This window comes from Procambarus clarkii, chromosome 59, assembly GCF_040958095.1.
Source record: "Procambarus clarkii isolate CNS0578487 chromosome 59, FALCON_Pclarkii_2.0, whole genome shotgun sequence".
NCBI lineage: Eukaryota > Metazoa > Arthropoda > Malacostraca > Decapoda > Cambaridae > Procambarus > Procambarus clarkii.
Window position 1 is genome coordinate 31,204,293 of NC_091208.1, and position 19,508 is coordinate 31,223,800.

The 19,508-nt window shown below is 40.6% G+C and overlaps 1 protein-coding gene across 2 annotated transcripts in view; it reads left to right on the forward strand.

Annotated features, from left to right (window-relative positions):
• The first annotated feature begins 1,158 nt into the window (after positions 1-1,158).
• LOC123768069 (protein C-mannosyl-transferase DPY19L3) overlaps positions 1,159-19,508 on the forward strand; it is a 273,308-nt gene continuing 254,958 nt past the window's right edge. Inside the window, exons 1-3 of one of the 2 annotated variants that reach the window (XM_045758333.2) lie at positions 1,159-1,356; positions 11,532-11,844; positions 19,240-19,389. In XM_045758333.2, the coding sequence (XP_045614289.2) occupies positions 11,554-11,844; positions 19,240-19,389 (441 nt within the window). In that variant the 5' untranslated portion in view covers positions 1,159-1,356; positions 11,532-11,553. The remainder of the gene's footprint in view (positions 1,357-11,531; positions 11,845-19,239; positions 19,390-19,508) is intronic. The other variant, XM_069307073.1, reaches the window with a different exon arrangement.

Consider the following 19,508-nt stretch of genomic DNA (forward strand, 5'->3'; position numbering starts at 1 on the left):
AGTGCTTAACCCTGGGTGTTACTACTATGGGCGTTCAATGCTATGAGTGCTTAACCCTGGGTGTTACTACTATGGGCGTTCAATGCCAGGAGTACTTAACCCTGGGTGTTACTACTATGGGCGTTCAATGCTATGAGTGCTTAACCCTGGGTGTTACTACTATGGGCGTTCAATGCCAGGAGTACTTAACCCTGGGTTTTACTACTATGGGCGTTCAATGCTATGAGTGCTTAACCCTGGGTGTTACTACTATGGGCGTTCAATGCTATGAGTGCTTAACCCTGGGTGTTACTACTATGGGCGTTCAATGCTATGAGTGCTTAACCCTGGGTGTTACTACTATGGGCGTTCAATGCTATGAGTGCTTAACCCTGGGTGTTACTACTATGGGCGTTCAATGCTATGAGTGCTTAACCCTGGGTGTTACTACTATGGGCGTTCAATGCTATGAGTGCTTAAACCTGGGTGTTACTACTATGGGCGTTCAATGCTATGAGTGCTTAACCCTGGGTGTTACTACTATGGGCGTTCAATGCTATGAGTGCTTAACCCTGGGTGTTACTACTATGGGCGTTCAATGGCAGGAGTGCTTAACCCTGGGTGTTACTACTATGGGCGTTCAGTTCCATGAGTGCCTAACCCTGGGTGTTACTACTATGGGCGTTCTGTTCCATGAGTGCCTAACCCTGGGTGTTACTACTATGGGCGTTCAATGCCAGGAGTACTTAACCCCTGGGTGTTACTACTATGGGCGTTCAATGCCAGGAGTACTTAACCCTGGGTGTTACTACTATGGGCGTTCTGTTCCATGAGTGCCTAACCCTGGGTGTTACTACTATGGGCGTTCAATGCCAGGAGTACTTAACCCTGGGTGTTACTACTATGGGCGTTCTGTTCCATGAGTGCCTAACCCTTCACCAACCCTTCATAATGCCCGAAACGCTTTGCGTAATAGTGGCTTTAGGCATTGTATGTACTAGCTCTACCTATAAGTCAACCAATCTTTGTAAAAATTAATTGTATGTATGTACCTTACCTAAATAAAATATTATTATTATTATTATTATTATTATTATTATTATTATTATTATTATTCACGGGTACGCCGGGACCCAACCGATCCCTGGTTGAGATCGGTTTGGGTCCGGCTCCGTCGTCGCCCCGAAGTCAACAACAACTCTGGGCCGGAGGGAGGCGAGGCGTCCGCGTTCCCCGCCCAGTAACATTAACATTAACATATATAAAGAACGCATAAAACTCACAAAACTCTCTTGAGCGACCACTACAGGAGCGAACGATGAGGTGTGAGGAGGCCTGAGCAGGCCTGAGCAGGCCTCGCCGCAGGAACCCTGGCAGGTATTTGAAAGTTTTTCCTCTTCTATAATTTGGATACTCTATTTTGAGAAATTATAGGTGTAAATAATATTATTTGTGTACAGCTCAGGTGTTTATGGTAATTTGCATATTGTTGACACTAATGGGTAGGGTTGTCTATGTGCTAAAATGGGCTTAGAGTTAATTAGATTCAGATTCAGATTCAGATGTTTATTCAGGTAAGGTATATACATACAAGTGATGTTACATTAATGGATTGATATATAGATAGAGCTAGTATATACAATGCCTAAAGCCACTATTACGCAATGCGTTTCGGGCAAAGTTATTAAAAAAGTTATTAAAAGTTATTAAAAAAATTAGAATTCGTGTTGTTAATTTAAGTGGTTTCAGTTTTCTTATTAAGAGTTTTGATAATTGTAGGTGGTTGTGTATTATTATTTGTGTGTGAACTTTATATGAGACACCCAAAGCACACATCACGAAATAATGTAGGTCTGTTTTGGTCTGTCCAGGACCAGACGTTATGGTCTGTCCTGGACCATTATGTGCCTCTGTAACCCTTTCCACTACCTCCCACAGGATGGGTCTGGGGTGCATAATAAATGAACTAAACTAACTCCTGGGCCAGACGTTTTAGTCTGTCCTGGACCAGACTTTTTGGTCTCTCCTGGACCAGACTTTTCGGTTTCTCCTGGACCAGACGTTTTGGTCTCTCCTGGACCAGACGTTTCGGTCTGTCCTGGACCAGACGTTTCGGTCTGTCCTGGACCAGACGCTTCGGTCTGTCCTGGACCAGACGTTTCGGTCTGTCCTGGACCAGACGTTTCGGTCTGCCCTGGACCAGACGTTTCGGTCTGTCCTGGACCTGACGTTTCGGTCTGTCCTGGACCAGACGTTTCGGTCTGCCCTGGACCAGACGTTTCGGTCTGCCCTGGACCAGACGTTTCGGTCTGCCCTGGACCAGACGTTTCGGTCTGCCCTGGACCAGACGTTTCGGTCTGTCCTGGACCAGACGTTTCGGTCTGTCCTGGACCAGACGTTTCGGTCTGTCCTGGACCATATACAATATGGACCATAATGCCCAAACCCAAAACTTGCCCAAAATGCTATGCATGCTAGTGGCTTTGCAAGAATGTAAAAACATCACTCTTATGTACTCCCACAAACCCAATGTACCTCCTTGTATATGTAAATAAATGAATACAAATAAATAAATAATGGCCCAGGACGAACCGAAACATCATCACTCACATTATTTTCTGATGGGTGAGTTGTGTCTAACGTTGAGCCACGTTATTATGACTCGCTCTCCACTTTCTGTCTGTGTGTATAGCACCAACTGGTGAAATAACTATGTAACCCAACTGACCTGACTTACTCTACCAAACATTAACCTAACTTTGTAGAGTAGACAGTTTGGGGTCTAGTTGTTTCGGAGACGAGACAATTCGACGTAGCTCGTTTTCTGTTTGTTAAAATCGTGTATATTGCTATGATAGGATGTATTAGCTTAGGTTAGACTATTTTGCTCGGGTGGGTTAGGTTAGATTGAGTTGAGTTAGGTTAGGTTGAGCTATATTAGGTTGAGCTAGGTTAAGCTAGGTAGGTTTAAAAATCTGTTGGCGAATCGTCTTGTGTACGATGTGACTTGTAGCTGACAGTTCGTGTACAGTATTTGCTTAAGTGCCAATATATCTCTAGTACAGTGGTTTTTAGCCTTTCTGGACCCGTGGCCCTATTTTCTAATACTCAGAAGACCAGTGACCCCCCTGCCTCACTTTCATAATAGAAAAAATTGTATAATTAGGATACCCGCCACTTGCTATTTCTTAATGATTCAGAATCTAGGTTCTGTGACTCGCCAGAAAACATTTGCTTTAGTGGAATCAATTGGAATAGAAAGGGAAAAACCAATGACTTATCAAAGGTCCACATTGCTTCTAAGAATTTTTTTTAGCTGTATTTTGAACTGAAGTATTATCATACTTAACCAATTCTGAGGGATACAGTTAGAATGTATGAGGCATACTGCCTTGTACAGATGGTGATAATATTAATATTAATGTTTAATCAGATTAAAGTGCATACATACAAAATGAGTTAAAACAGAATGTTGGATTTCTAGATAGAGCTAGTATACACTATGCCTAAAGCCACTAATACGCACAGCATTTTGGGCAAACCCGAAATAGTTATCTGATGTTGAAAACAGATACCAAACAAAATATTTAGCATTAAAATTAAAATTACTTGTCAGAACCCAAATGCAAATTGCCAATCTAAATGGTGATTGAACACAAACCTTTTAAGAAACAATGTTTTTGCTATACTGACCAGTCAATTTGAATGAGAAATCGTCAAACTGATCCTGTTCTTTGTAGTATTGAAGGCCAAGTCCAGCATAATAATATTTTATTCAGAAAATATTACATGGGATCTGATTTCAAGGATTGTAGTAGGTATCTATATGTTTATATAAAATGTTGAATAATGATTCTAAATGTTTAGAAATGTGGATATGTTAAATAGAGGCCCATGGAAATGGAACCTATGCTGTTTGAATACAGACTTGTAGGATTCTACTGGGTTACAGGGTTAAATTACATTACTGGTTGTGTATTGCATAGAATCTCACTATACAGATGTGACTCAAACAAGGAATACAACTGTGGCCATGTCTGTGGTAGAAAATAATAATAAAAAAAATACAAAAAAGAACATAAAAAAATACAACTTTCACATTACCTGAATGTGACGATGTCTTGGTTCATCTTAGACCCTTTTCATATCATGATATGACAAGGATCCAGGACGGTGAAACGTCAACATTTGCATTTCTTTTAATTTCATGTGCCTGGGTTGTGTTTCTGGATATGTATTTCTAACTGATGCAGCATGCAAGTAGTGCAGCATGCACTGGGCCTATATCTTGCATATTTACAATTATCACGTTGGTTTAGGATTCACTAATTAAACAGATGAGTCTCATAACACACCTGAGATAGTACTGTTCATTTGTCAGTGCCCTTTTTAAAAGGGGCTCAGGACACTCAAATTCTGTTTGAGATGTCTAACCTAACAGATTGCCTAACCTAACTTATTCTGCCTATTTAAACCTGATAATTGCACCCTACATTACTTAACCTAACTGCATATTATGCATTGTGCCTTTCATAAGGCAAAGAAAAGGTCTGTATATCTGAAGCCATCATGCAAGATTTAGTGGATATGGTAGACTTGTTGCAGGGATACATGTTTTATCATGTCGGGAGCCGGTCGGCTGAGCGGACATCACGCTGGACTTGTGATCCTGTGGTCCTGGGTTCAATCCCAGGCGCCGGCGAGAAACAGTGGGCAGAGTTTCTTTCACCCTATGCCCCTGTTACCTAGCAGTAAAATAGGTACCTGGGTGTTAGTCAGCTGTCACGGGCTGCTTCCTGGGGGTGGAGGCCTGGTCGAGGACTGGACCGCGGGGACACTAAAAAGCCCCGAAATCATCTCAAGATAACCTCAAGATGTTTCTAAATAGTGCATAGCCGTATTGGTCTAAATTCAAATACAGTAGTGCAGTGCTCTTTGGATCTGTATTCAACATAAATGCATTCCCAAGGTTAAGTAAGGGTCTTGGTAGTACAGATGGGTTTGGTTTAGACTCATAGTCACAACTCCCGGGTTCGTATCCCATGCGGGTCAGAAATAATAATAATAATAATAATAATAATAATAATAATGATATAGTATATGTAAATTTATATACAGTATATATAAATATATGTAAAATATATGTAAATTTATATAAGGAATTTATCCTATGTTATGTCTGTGAGAAGCCATTACCATTACTAATGATAATGAAAACAACAGTAATAATAATTTGTTTAAAAAATTATGAATAGGAATAGTGTATGATAATATATTGCACAGGGGTTTAATAATGGTTACAAAGCATGTACATTTAATAAGGCCACTAATATGCAAAGCATTTCAGGCATAATATAATAGTAATTCATTGTGTCGGGGGACAGGCAGCCAGTATATACATACAGTACATGTTAGGCTTATATTGAGGTCCCCCCCCCTTCCCCAGGACGCAACCCCCATAAGCTGACTAACTCTTGGATACCTATCCACTGTTAAGTGGACAGGAACATTAGGTGATTGGAAACGCACCCAACCATTTCTGTCCTGCCCAGGATTCAAACCCGAAATTATCAATTGTGGGTCGAGAATGTATAATTGTGGGTCAAGAACTGTACTACCGGGGGATACTTATAACTTTAAGAATATAGTGAGGTATTTTAAATGTTTGGTGTGGTAGACATTTGTAGACACTACAAGTGTCTTTTCCACCTATTTTCTGTAAGAGGTAGTTGGGTTGACTGTGTCTACCTGGACCTAAAAAAGGCTTTTGCCCATCTTCGAACTGTCGCTTGTCTTTAGACTGTTGTCAGTCTCCAGACTCTCACCTGTCTCCGGACTCTCACCTGTCTCCAGACTCTCACCTGTCTCCAGACTCTCACCTGTCTCCGGACTCTCACCTGTCTCCAGACTCTCACCTGTCTCCAGACTCTCACCTGTCTCTAGACTCTCACCTGTCTCCAGACTCTCACCTGTCTCTAGACTCTCACCTGTCTCCAGACTCTCACCTGTCTCCAGACTCTCACCTGTCTCCAGACTCTCACCTGTCTCTAGACTCTCACCTGTCTCTAGACTATCACCTGTCTCTAGACTCTCACCTGTCTCCAGACTCTCACCTGTCTCCAGACTCTCACCTGTCTCCAGACTCTCACCTGTCTCTAGACTCACCTATTTCTGGACTCTTGCCAGGCTCCAGCTTTCTCCAATATCTGGACTCTTGCCTGTCTTAAACACCATTGCCATTCTGTGGACGTCAGGGCTTTTAAAAATCATTACCACCACCATTGTTTAGCAAAACTACTAAAAATATTGCCAGAACATCCTCATATATTCCACAATAGGTACAGGCAGTTCCCCTTCTATGAACAGGTTACATTCTGAAAAATATGATCATACAGCATTTTTCAGAATGAAGAATGAGATTTCCCCATAGGTGCAGTGCTATAAATGGGGGATGCATACCCCCAAAATTGTCACAGAACTAATATTTTTGAGAAACACAAAATACAGCATATTATTTACCTTAAATGATAGTTGTCCTGTATGTCAAAGTTGACAGTGTTTGAGGAGTGAAGAGATCTAGTGGCTGGAGGAGGCAGCAGATGATTATGATGTGCAGGCGGTGGCTGTCAGTGGATCAGTGGCGAAGAGTGGCTGGTCATTTTCAGTGTCACTGGCTGCGTATGATGTGGGATATGATAAGTGGATGGAAAACAGTCATTATCAGTGTCGTTAGCTGTTATAGGACTCAAAGGTTTTCGGTCAGACTTTTCTTGAAGGTTGTTGAGGCAAGCTCAAATTAACAGCAACTTTTTGAGAGGCGATTGCTGGGCTGGAGCCATTTTTGGGAAATATATTCTCAAAGTACTTTGCAGAACTATCTTCCTTTCCATGTAAATTTGCTTGTAGGATGCAAAGTCATATTATCTGTTCTGGAGGGAACTCCCTGAAGCTGTCGTCCTAAAATTGCTTCTTACTAAGAGGTCACATCAGTTGCAGGTGTAACCTGTTTGACCAACTGGTGACCAGCACCAAAACCTGGCTTCCTCATAAGAGGCGCAGGGAACAATCCACCACCTCGCCAGAAAAAGCCTCCAGAAAGTTAGTATAGCTTTATAGACAATTGAAAACATGCCCATGCACTCGGCCCCAGGTCCAGACTCATGGAATTCAATATTTATAAAGAAATGCAAAGTGCCGGTAGCACAGGCACTCAGTATAGTGTGGAGGAAGAGCTTGGACACGGGGGAGATACCAGATGCACTTAAAGTAGCAGACATAGCCCCTCTACACAAGGGAGGGAGCAAAGCATTGGCAAAGAATTATAGACCAGTTGCACTAACATCACACATCATAAAAGTATTTGAGAGAGTGATTAGGAGTCAGGTCACCAATTTCATGGAGACCAATGACCTTCACAACCCAGGCCAACATGGATTTCAAGCGGGAAGATCGTGCCTCTCACAGCTTCTTGAGCACTACGACAAAGTCACTGAGGCATTAGAAGAAAAACAGAATGCTGATGTGATATACACGGACTTCGCAAAGGCTTTCGATAAATGTGACCATGGCGTGATAGCACACAAAATGAAGTCAATGGGAATAACCGGTAAAGTAGGACGCTGGATACTCAGTTTTCTGTCAAACAGGACTCAGCGAGTAACGGTCAACCATATAAAATCTAGTCCAAGTGCAGTTAAAAGCTCTGTACCTCAGGGTACAGTCCTTGCACCGCTGCTTTTCCTTATTCTCATATCAGATATAGACAAAAATACAAGTCACAGCTTCGTATCATCCTTTGCAGATGACACAAAAATCAGTATGAAAATTACCTCGGCTGAAGACATTGAAAAACTTCAAGCTGATATTAACCCTTGCACTGCTCACCTATTTTCATCAAAAGCGTCTTGGTGCAATTGTCAAGGACATATTTTTGTTATTTTTACAAATGTTCAGGTAAATTTAATGTCAAAATGTTTCCAAAGTCAACTATTTCCATTTCAAAACACAAATAGTAATGAAAACATTAAAAAACATTAAAATATAGCCAAATTAAAAAACAAAAAGCACAACTCTCTGAGCGCCTAAAGGCGCTTTGCGCAGTGCAGTGGTTAATAAAGTTTTCGACTGGGCATCAGAAAATAATATGATGTTTAACAGTGATAAATTCCAGGTACTCAGGTACGGTAAAAATGAGGACCTTAAACATAATACAGAGTACAAAACACAATCAAATGTACCCATAGTAGGAAAACAGCATGTAAAGGATTTGGGAATAATAATGTCTGATGACCTAACGTTTAAGGAGCATAACCAAGCAAATATTGCGACAGTCAGAAAAATGATAGGATGGATTACGAGAACTTTCAAATCCAGGGATCCCATCACAATGGTTGTACTCTTCAAGTCACTTGTGTTGTCCCATCTTGAGTACTGCTCAGTACCCACTTCCCCCTTCAGAGCAGGAGAGATTGCTGAGAGGGCATACAGAGAACATATACGGCACGCATAGACGCAATAAAGCACCTAAATTATTGGGATCGTCTCAAAGCCCTCCAAATGTACTCACTAGAAAGAAGACGAGAGAGATATCAAATAATATACACCTGGAAGATACTGGAGGGCCAAGTACCAAATCTACACAGTAAAATAACAACGTACTGGAGTGAACGATATGGAAGAAAATGCAGAATAGAACCAGTGAAGAGCAGAGGTGCCATAGGCACAATCAGAGAACACTGTATAAACATCAGAGGTCCGCGGTTGTTCAACGTCCTCCCAGCAAGCATAAGAAATATTGCCGGAACAACCGTGGACATCTTCAAGAGGAAACTAGATTTATTCCTCCAATGAGTGCCGGACCAACCGGGCTGTGGTGGGTATGTGGGCCTGCGGGCCGCTCCAAGCAACAGCCTAGTGGACCAAACTCTCACAAGTCAAGCCTGGCCTCGGGCCGGGCTTGGGGAGTAGAAGAACTCCCAGAACCCCATCAACCAGGTATCAACCAGGTAACTGGAGGGTTCACAGAAAATGAAGCCTTGAAAACTACCAGACTACTAAAACAAATAATAATAATAATTCATTGTGTCGGGGAAAAGGAAACCAGAGTGTATTCATACACATTTGGGTTTTATCGAGGGCCCCCACTGCCCAAGGTCGAAATACTGACCCTGTCCAGGATGCAACCCCACAACAGTCTGGCTAACTCCTTGCAACAGGGGCATTCGGTGATTGGAAATGTGCTCCCCAGGATTCAAACCCAGAATTCTTGATTATGCGTCGAGAACGAACCTGACTGTACTACAAGGACCCTCTGATTCACATGGAGCAAGGGATTCATTCAACCACGCTCAAAACTTTTTAGTACTGATTACCGCCACCGGGCTGCTTGACCCTGGCTCCCAGCTGGCTCTACAAGTCAATTCTGTTCCTGATGTTGGAGTTCCTACAACAACTTTCAGTGCCTCTGGTCGCTCTTTCTCATGGGATGAGCCCCAAAGTTTCAAGCCAAGTGCCAGCCTTCCTTGGACTTGCTTGTCTTGTGGGGGCCATGTGTGTGCTTTAATTCCAGCTTGAGTGGGCTTGTGTTTTTGGTGCCCACTAATGCTTCCAGAGCACAGTCAGAGCTTTCCCTCTCTGCTGTGTTCAGGTATTTGCCCTTGTGAGGCCAGGCAGCTGGAATGGGGTTCTCAACTTGGGCTGTTCTAGGGTCTACCTTCTTCTGTTTGGCTCTTGTTTTGGGGCATTCTTTGATTGTGTTGAAAGCTTTCCAGGCAGCTACCTCTTTATGGGCTTGGTTTGCCCGTGTGAAGCATTTGCGGTATAATGATCGGCTGGAAGCCCGAAGTTGACCCCCTGTGATGTTTAGGGACCTGGAATGGAAGGTGCTGGTGGTTGGTGGTTGGTGATCTCCACCTGGACTTGGTCTGCACCTCCTCTTCCTTTCCCTTTGGGTGTAGTTGGCTTCACTTCTGGTCTGGTCAATAGTCATGGGTGCCTAACAACTCAGCAGTGCTCTGAAATAAGTGCCATGAGCTCTTGAGAAGTTAGTCAGGATTCATTTAGAATGTGACATGTCATTATATTGTACTTAATGCTCTATTTTTAGTGAAGGCCAACAAGTTGAGTTTCTCAGGTACTTAATCATGATTTTTGCATAGACTTCAATGAATTGGGGTGATAAAACAGCAAAATCTGCCATTCAGATGTGCCCCTACTCTGAAAACCTGTTCCTTTCACAGATTACTGCCCAATAATGCACTCATCAGCCTTATTTGCACACAAATACACTCCGCATTGTTCAACATGACATTTGTCATCAGAATCAAAAATGGTCCTTGAATGAAAAGGATTCCTTGCACACATTATCCATCTGTCCCTTTAAATTAACTACTGTTAGATGTATAGTGTATCTTAACACTTTTGCGCTCTCCGCAAAGGTCACTCAGCCAACCGAATGTGCGCACTGCGTTTTTATCGCTTAAGCGTAAAAACAAAAATGTGTATACTCTTTTTACTCTTCTGACTTTAGTTCTCATGCTACGGATTTCATTTTGGTACCAACGTGTTCGCAATAAAATTCTCTAGAAGAACATTAGTAAAATAAGTCACGAAACATATAGGGATACCAGCACCAAATAAATAACTACGTAGATGACTCACCGTGAGCGCCCATCAGCAACAAAATGTTTTTACTCTTGGGATTGTAATCACCTCCACACTTGTTCTACAGCGTTAATTTTGGTATCAATGGACTCGCAATGAAATTCCCAACACGGTGATATGAATATAAGCGTAGAATAATGATGCAGCCCGCCCGCAAGAGTGTGGGAAGTGGTGAAATTGTTACCCGGTATCGGTGACGGGACGACGCACGGCGCTTTGAAAGTTTATACTTATTTCACTCTCATGACATTAATTTTCTATGTACGTCTTTCATTTTTATGTCAATGTGTTTGCAATAGAATGTTCTATGTGCCCATATGTAAAAAATATCAACAAAGCGTAAGTTAGAATAGCGACAAATATAAAACAACGCTGGAACATATCAGTGAGCGTCAAACACACACGAAATATTTTTACTTTTGTTATGTTTGTCAAGATTATACTTGTTGCACACAGTTATTTTTGGTTGTATATTGATCGGAATAAAATTCCCTAAACAGACATATGCATATAATACATGATATGGGGGAAGAATTACCAGTATAAACGGCTAAAGTCACCCACCTGCAACCCGTTTGGGACAAAATACCATTTGATCGAAGTTATCCACACCTTTCATGAACTTATTGTACCATGCAGCCTAGTGGTGAGAAAGAGAGCCTCATAGCGCGCAGTTTGAAACAAACCCAAAGTAAATCGGATAAAAATTGAATTTTATACAAATATTTTAAAAGTAGACATAACTTTATGTCCACTATGCGTTTACGTTAGACGAAACCGAACGCGCCGGCGCGTCCAGATAGCGCGAAAGTGTTAATGTATCAGATAATATATCTCCTTAATGTATCAGATAATGTATCTCTTTAATTCCTTAAACTCTCTATTGACAGATTTGTCTGAATTACTTTATTCATGAAAATGAAGCAAAGAAGTTTTCACCGCACCCAAGACAAAGGAGCAATAAAACACCATGTAAGAATGGATGCAACTCACGAAAACATTAATGGGGAAAATTCAGAAGTAGATGATGTTGGAACGGAAGACACCTTGCACAAAGATGAGGATTTAGAGACCATTAATGGATATGATGAAGATGAACCTTCAAAGCAAGAGGATGAAGTTTTTAAATCAAAAGTATTTGTAGAAGCTGCTAATGATGATTTAGAAAGTAGTTTTTCAACAGAAGAAGAGTACAATGAAGAGGTTAGAATTTATATTTAAGTTTTCATTCTTAAGAGTACCAGTAATGAAGTGTAAATCCCATTTGTAAATGAACAAATCCACAAGGGTCGTGATGAGGTGTTCGAACCTACGTCCGAGAGGATCCCAGATTACGCATCCCAGATGTGTAAAGTCCCACTTGTAGTTAGGCAGGGCTGACCCAAGGGTTGCTGACACCCCAGGCAAGTTGATCTTCAGTGCCCTTACTAGTATAATTTGTTAACATTTTCTCAGTGAGAAAAAACAGCAAATGTGGGACTAGAGAATTTATTTTAATATACAAGGTAAAGAAAACAATTCATACACATTCTAATTTTCACCTATTCCTTAATTTTAATAAGTTATGAATTTGTGAATTGTTTTTCACAGTTTGGTCACTATAACATAAAGAATTAATAATCATATTCTCAAATCATTTTACGCCCTTCAAGGAATTTTAATTTTAGCATTTTGGTGGGCTTTTTATTTCATTATATTTATTGTTTTAAAATTTTTCCTTTGTATGTGGGAGATCCTAAACACATGACATGGTGTCCTGGGCAACTGCATGAGTTGTTGATACCTGAAGCATGCCCTGAGATCAGTTACATACTATGTATTTGGCTCTAATCATTTGGCCATGGTCATGGATATGCATCTATGCTACATGTAAGTTTTTTGGGGGAGGTTTCCTACTGGTGCTTACAACCTGGCAAGCTCCATGCCCAACCACTTCGACTGGACAGTAGAGCGACGGTCTTGCTTCATGTGGGTCAGCGTTCAATCTCCGACCGTCCAAGTGATTGAGCACCATTCCTTTTCCCTGTCCCATCCCAAATCCTTATCCAGACCCCCCCCCCCTTCCAAGTGATGTACTGTATAGTTGTAATAGTTTGGCACTTTCCCCTGATAATTCCCTTTCCCTTCCACCCAAATCAATCAAGCTCTGCAAGTCATATAAGCCTACCGGGAACCAGAGGCCAACACCTGGGCCCCCCCTCTAAACAAGGGACAAGGAGCAGGGACACACAGGTCACGCTAACCCTAGTGGCCACCAGAAAGGTTGGTGAACCAAAACATACAAACAGCAAGGCAAATATAGCATATAAAATGGGTCATCAAAGCCCTGAGATTCATGAACCTTTTGGTGGAAGAGCAATTCTTGTCTTTGACTTGCCCACCTCGATCCACCAACATTGACCTCTCAGTCGTATTGTCTGGAGGATATGTGACATTTACCCGATTTACCTGAGGTCCACTAACCCTAGTGACCTCGACGTGGACAGGAAGCCGGTAGCTTGTCAACGGTCCCCTCACTTGCCTTTATGATCTTTTCCAGGTAGATTTTAAAACTTAACAGTTTTGCCATTTACAGCTTTGGTGAGTAGGCAGTTCCATGGGTTTATAACCCTGTGAGTGAAAAAGCTTCTCCTGTTCCCAGTCCTACATTGTGGCTTGTGAGCTTGAAACTGTTGTTACTCGCTTGTGTTACATCTGACCTTTTGAAGAAATTGTGTGGATCAACATCCTCTAACTTGTTCAATATTTTCAAAGTTTCAATAAGATATGTCCTATTGTACCTGGTTTGCAGTGTTGTTAGCCCTGAGGCCCCTCAACCGTTCCTGATACATGAGTTGACTTTGCTCTGGAATCACTTTTGTTACCCAGTGTTGCACCTTCTCCAGAGCAGCTATGTCCTTCTGAAGATGAGGTCTCCATGCTTGGATACAGTATTCCAAATGGGGGGCACACCAGAGATTTATACAGTTGAATCTTTACCTTTTTTACCTTAAAGTCAAAGTACAGTATCCTTGATTATTCCGAGAGTTTGGTTAGCTTTTCTGACTGCTGCTTCTACCTGTTGTGCAACTTTTAGTGACTGGTGGATTTTGACTCTAAGGTAATTTTTCTTCATCAATCTTTTGTAATGTAATGTTATTAGTTTGGTAGCTGTGGCGTGGGTTGTTTTGCCCCACATGCATGGTCTTGCATTTGTTTATATTAAAAAGTATTTGCCAGTCTTTTGACCATTTGTAGAGTTCATGTAGATCTCTTACGTTCCTCTTCCTGTACAATCACCCTGTGGGTCTCGGCTCTTCAGAGAAGTGCTGGTGAGCCAGGACTCGGTCTGGCAGGGGACATATGCCTGTGTATTTGTTCTTTGTTTTAGTGTTTTCACAATGTGTGTGTACATTTGTCTTACTTCTTGTATAGACTGTTTAACTCTTCACCTTGAACTGCACATGCCTTGAATGATCATCTCTAGGTGTTCGACAGTGTTGTCCCTGCGTGGCCCGAGTTCTTTCTTAATGATCGGGGGTTCAGATGGGTGTGTCTGACAGGCCAGCTTGTGGTTGGAAGGTGCCTCACCCATAGCAGTACATGGATCTTTCATTCTGTAAAGCTTTCTGGATGGGCGCAGTTTGGGTTTTCATTTAATTAAGGGGCCCAGTGCTTGTGTACTGAAACTTCCTCAAGCACTCATTTTTTTTTGTGAATAATATCTTCATGGTAAATGCTCCAACTTTTCCTAATGAACTAACATCATACTATGAACAGAAAAAAAATAAAATAGAATTTGTTTTTTAAATTTCACAATTTCAAATTAGGTTTAAAAATATTAAAATGTCATCAATTTTTATTTTATGCATTATGGTCTCAGAATGACATGTAACATTCATGTTCCTAGATGAAAAATATCGTTTGAGAGTACAGTATAGTTTACTGTAAAAAAAATTATTCAATGTGACCTTCCAAATATGTGCAAAATTTAGACACAAACAATTTATAACTCCAAAGTTATGGGTTTATGACTAAACGACAACAAGGATACCTTAGAACTAAGAACATTGCACATAATGTATAAAAATGGTGAGAATCAGTCAGAAACTGAATTTCTGAAGTTGTCTCAAAATTGAAATTCCTGCTTTAGAGATAATTGAACATGAAGTTATCGACAATGAATATGGTAGTTCTAATTAATGAATTTTCTTGTATGTTTTTTGTATGACATTACTTGGCATTTGTTCTTGAATATGTTAGAGTTGTGAGGTCAATATGTGTTGAAATGAAGTCAAGAAAAATACCCCCATCAGAAAAATAAAAAATAGGGATAGGTTATGGATAACAAACATATATATATATATTACAGTAACTTTATTGCCCATATATATAAGTGATAAAGCCCTCGTCTGGTCCTCATTCATCAATATAACCTAACATGGACAAGGTGAGCTGTGACGTCGTCAGGGACTGGTCGCCCGTGCATGACTCGCGCAGACACGGTCGCAGCTGGAAGAAAATAAGGAGGTTGAAGCAGTTGAAAAACCAGACTTCAGGAGAGGACATTATGGTGACCTTAGAAATTTTTTTAGTGAGTATAATTGGACAGACTTGATGCTAGGCAAGGAAGTGAATGAGATGTATGGCAAGTTTTGTGAAATATATGATAAAGGCACAAAAAAATTTATACCAAAACAGAGATGCAGAACTAGGAAACAGGATTGGTTCAATAGAAATTGCGAGAGGGCTAGAGACCGAAAGACACAAAAATGGAATCAATACAGGAAGAGGCCGAACCCCCAAACATACCAGCGATACAAAGATGCGAGAAACAACTACACGGCAGTGAGGAGAGAGGCAGAAAGAAATTTTGAAAAAGGGATTGCGGACAAATGTAAAACAGAACCAGGTCTATTCTATAAATTCATAAACAACAAATTGCAGGTAAAGGATAATATTCAGAGGTTGAAAATGGGAAATAGATTCACGGAAGATGAAAAGGAAATGTGTGAAACACTAAACGAAAAGTTCCAAAGTGTGTTTGTACAAAATGAAATCTTTAGGGAACCAGATACAATAAGAATTCCAGAGAACAACATAGAACACATAGAGGTGTCTAGAGACGAAGTGGAAAAAATGCTCAAGGAGCTCGGTAAGAACAAAGCAGCTGGCCCAGATGGCGTTTCACCATGGGTTCTGAGAGAATGTGCATCTGAGCTCAGCATTCCACTTCACCTGATCTTTCAGGCATCCCTGTGTACAGGAATCGTAGCAGACGGGTGGAAACAGGCTAACATAGTTCCAATCTACAAAAGTGGCAGTAGGGAAGACCCCCTCAATTATAGACCTGTATCATTAACAAGTGTAATAGTGAAAGTATTGGAAAAACTAATCAAAACTAAATGGGTAGAACACCTAGAGAGAAATGATATAATATCAGACAGACAGTATGGTTTTCGATCTGGAAGATCCTGTGTATCGAATTTACTCAGTTTCTATGATCGAGCCACAGAGATATTACAGGAAAGAGATGGTTGGGTTGACTGCATCTATCTGGACCTAAAAAAGGCTTTCGACAGAGTTCCACATAAGAGGTTGTTCTGGAAACTGGAAAATATTGGAGGGGTGACAGGTAAGCTTCTATCATGGATGAAAAATTTTCTGACTGATAGAAAAATGAGGGCAGTAATCAGAGGCAATGTATCAGAATGGAGAAATGTCACAAGTGGAGTACCACAGGGTTCAGTTCTTGCACCAGTGATGTTTATTGTGTACATAAATGATCTACCAGTTGGTATACAGAATTATATGAACATGTTTGCTGATGATGCTAAGATAATAGGAAGGATAAGAAATTTAGATGACTGTCATGCCCTTCAAAAAGACCTGGACAAAATAAGTATATGGAGCACCACTTGGCAAATGGAATTTAATGTTAATAAATGTCATGTTATGGAATGTGGAATAGGAGAACATAGACCCCACACAACCTATATATTATGTGAGAAATCTTTAAAGAATTCTGATAAAGAAAGAGATCTAGGAGTGGTTCTAGATAGAAAACTATCACCTGAGGACCACATAAAGAATATTGTGCAAGGAGCCTATGCTATGCTTTCTAACTTCAGAATTGCATTTAAATACATGGATGGCGATATACTAAAGAAATTGTTCATGACTTTTGTTAGGCCAAAGCTAGAATATGCAGCTGTTGTGTGGTGCCCATATCTTAAGAAGCACATCAACAAACTGGAAAAGGTGCAAAGACATGCTACTAAGTGGCTCCCAGAACTGAAGGGCAAGAGCTACGAGGAGAGGTTAGAAGCATTAAATATGCCAAAACTAGAAGACAGAAGAAAAAGAGGTGATATGATCACTACATACAAAATAGTAACAGGAATTGACAAAATCGACAGGGAAGACTTCCTGAGACCTGGAACTTCAAGAACAAGAGGTCATAGATTTAAACTAGCTAAACACAGATGCCGAAGAAATATAAGAAAATTCACCTTCGCAAATAGAGTGGTAGACGGTTGGAACAAGTTAAGTGAGAAGGTGGTGGAGGCCAAGACCGTCAGTAGTTTCAAAGCGTTATATGACAAAGAGTGCTGGGAAGACGGGACACCACGAGCGTAGCTCTCATCCTGTAACTACACTTAGGTAATTACACTTAGGTAATTACGGGCCATTCAAGCACCGGGTGTTGCCACAAATATATTTTCAATTATTTGTTTTATGTACAGGTATTTCAATGCGTTTTTTTTTTATCATATAAGATGCATATTTGTGTCCTTTACAATATGTATACAGTAGAACGTTCATAATGTTCCATGGAACTGTGATACATGTGTCAGTAATGTGTCCACAGTAAATGTTTATTGTCGCAATATTACTTGTTCAAAATTCACTAAAATTACAATATGTACAGTTTCACACACTGTATTACACACTGTATTACACACACTAATTCGTGAGTGAGTAATAATCAACGAAGTAGTCCATGGTGCACAGTGCGACTTCACTCTCATTGCACCAGGTACAGATAGATTTTCACTTCCTGTTTCTTCATTCTGTGTGCTTGCAAATAACACTCACGTACACCCTTGGCTTTAGTACTTGTAGGTTGTATGTAGCCAAGGTTGTAAAGCATAAGGTAGTATTGAAAAGATTATAGGAAAAGATAAATTTGTAAGGTAGTCTTGAAAAGATCGCTTTGTATGATCTCACACAGGAAGAGATTCAGCTTGCCTCATAGAGTGTCCGTCAGTCAAAAAGAGATTCAGCTTGCCTCAAAGAGTGTCCGTCAGTCAAAAAGAGATTCAGCTAGCCTCAAAGAGTGTCCATCAGTCAGGAAGAGATTCAAGTATTCTTGAAAATATCTATGGAAAACTCCATCATGGAAGCCGCTAGCACTGTTCATCTAAGCTACTTGTATCAGATGCATCATCATTGAATGCAGAAAACGATTCATCTATGTATCATCTAAATAAATTGGAGATAACATAGGATTGCAAGGGTGACGCTCAGAGCTACAACTGGATACACTCGCTGTATTGTCCTCATAGGTGCTGTATCACTTGCATCCGACCTTTGTGTTAGGTCCATATTGTGCCTAACTTCACCAATATTATGACCCTTCTGTTCTTCAAACAATTTGGTTTGATTTTCATCGACAGAGTGTTATCTTACAACACCGCATCGGACAAGTGTTTGGGAACCAGAGGCGCGTGGGCCACCCATGGTTGCTCACTCAGTACTAACCCAGCCAGCAGCCCTAGGGCATTCTGGGTATTTTTTCCAAGATGGCTGCCTCCCACTGGAGGTCCTAAGAGTCCATTTCCTAAGAGTCCAAGAGTCGCACACATTTAGAATGGGTATGGAAAAATCAAAGAGTTTTCTTGGTTGGCGCAGTTTCCCGCCGACCAAGAATACTTGGTTGGCGCAGTTAAGTTAAATAGTTAAAATGATCGTTAAATTTTTTTTAACCATCCTGATTAACAGGATGGTTAAAATGTCTGAAGATTTTTGGAGTCTGGGATTTACTGTATATGCAAATCACTTTTCTGAGCAGTACACTCAATTATGTCTGTTTCCTCCCTTTCCCTGTTTTCCCTGTGCTTAGTGTTGAGTTTTCCTCAGGTAGAATGTAAAGAGTTGACGGGTTTGTTGTAGTGTGAATGCATCACCCGGTGATGGTCAGAGTTGGTGACCTAGTGGGAAGTTTCGTAGTGAGACTACTGTTTGGCATTTGCTGTGATGCCAATTATTGCCTGGAAAGACATTAAGTTTTATGTCAATTTAATTTCTGGCTGCATTCTGGGTTAGTTTAAGTATTCTGCTTTGTATCTGTAGCAACATTATGACCCTAGTAGATACAGCTTAAAAAAGTTCCCCATTGCACTAGCTCTTGTTTGCACTAGAGCCTTTGCTCTTGGTTGCACTATAGACAACACAATGTCTTGGTTGTACTGGAGCCACATGAGTGGTCACAGTACTCAAAGTCTAATTATATGATTTGGTCTCTTATTTCTTTTAGGTTGATGATTACCTCCACACACTATGAAAATGTAAACAGAGTTCTAATGATGATAATGATGGCTATTGATTTTTTTTCAGATTGATGAGGAACTGACGGCAATGTACTGTCTGCTTTGGAAGATAATTAATTACTCTCTGGGAGTTATGGCTGTTCTAGTCCTCCTCACTCAATACCCACAGTATTTAAACATTCTCCATGAAAATCAGCTGTGGTTTTCAAACATTAAGGTAAATTTTCAAAGCTTGTATTAATTATTGCTGTGCTTTTCATGGTTAGGTATTAGGGATAAAGTTTGGTTTTCATGTGATTATTTGTATTTTCCATGTATTATCAGCAACAACATAGC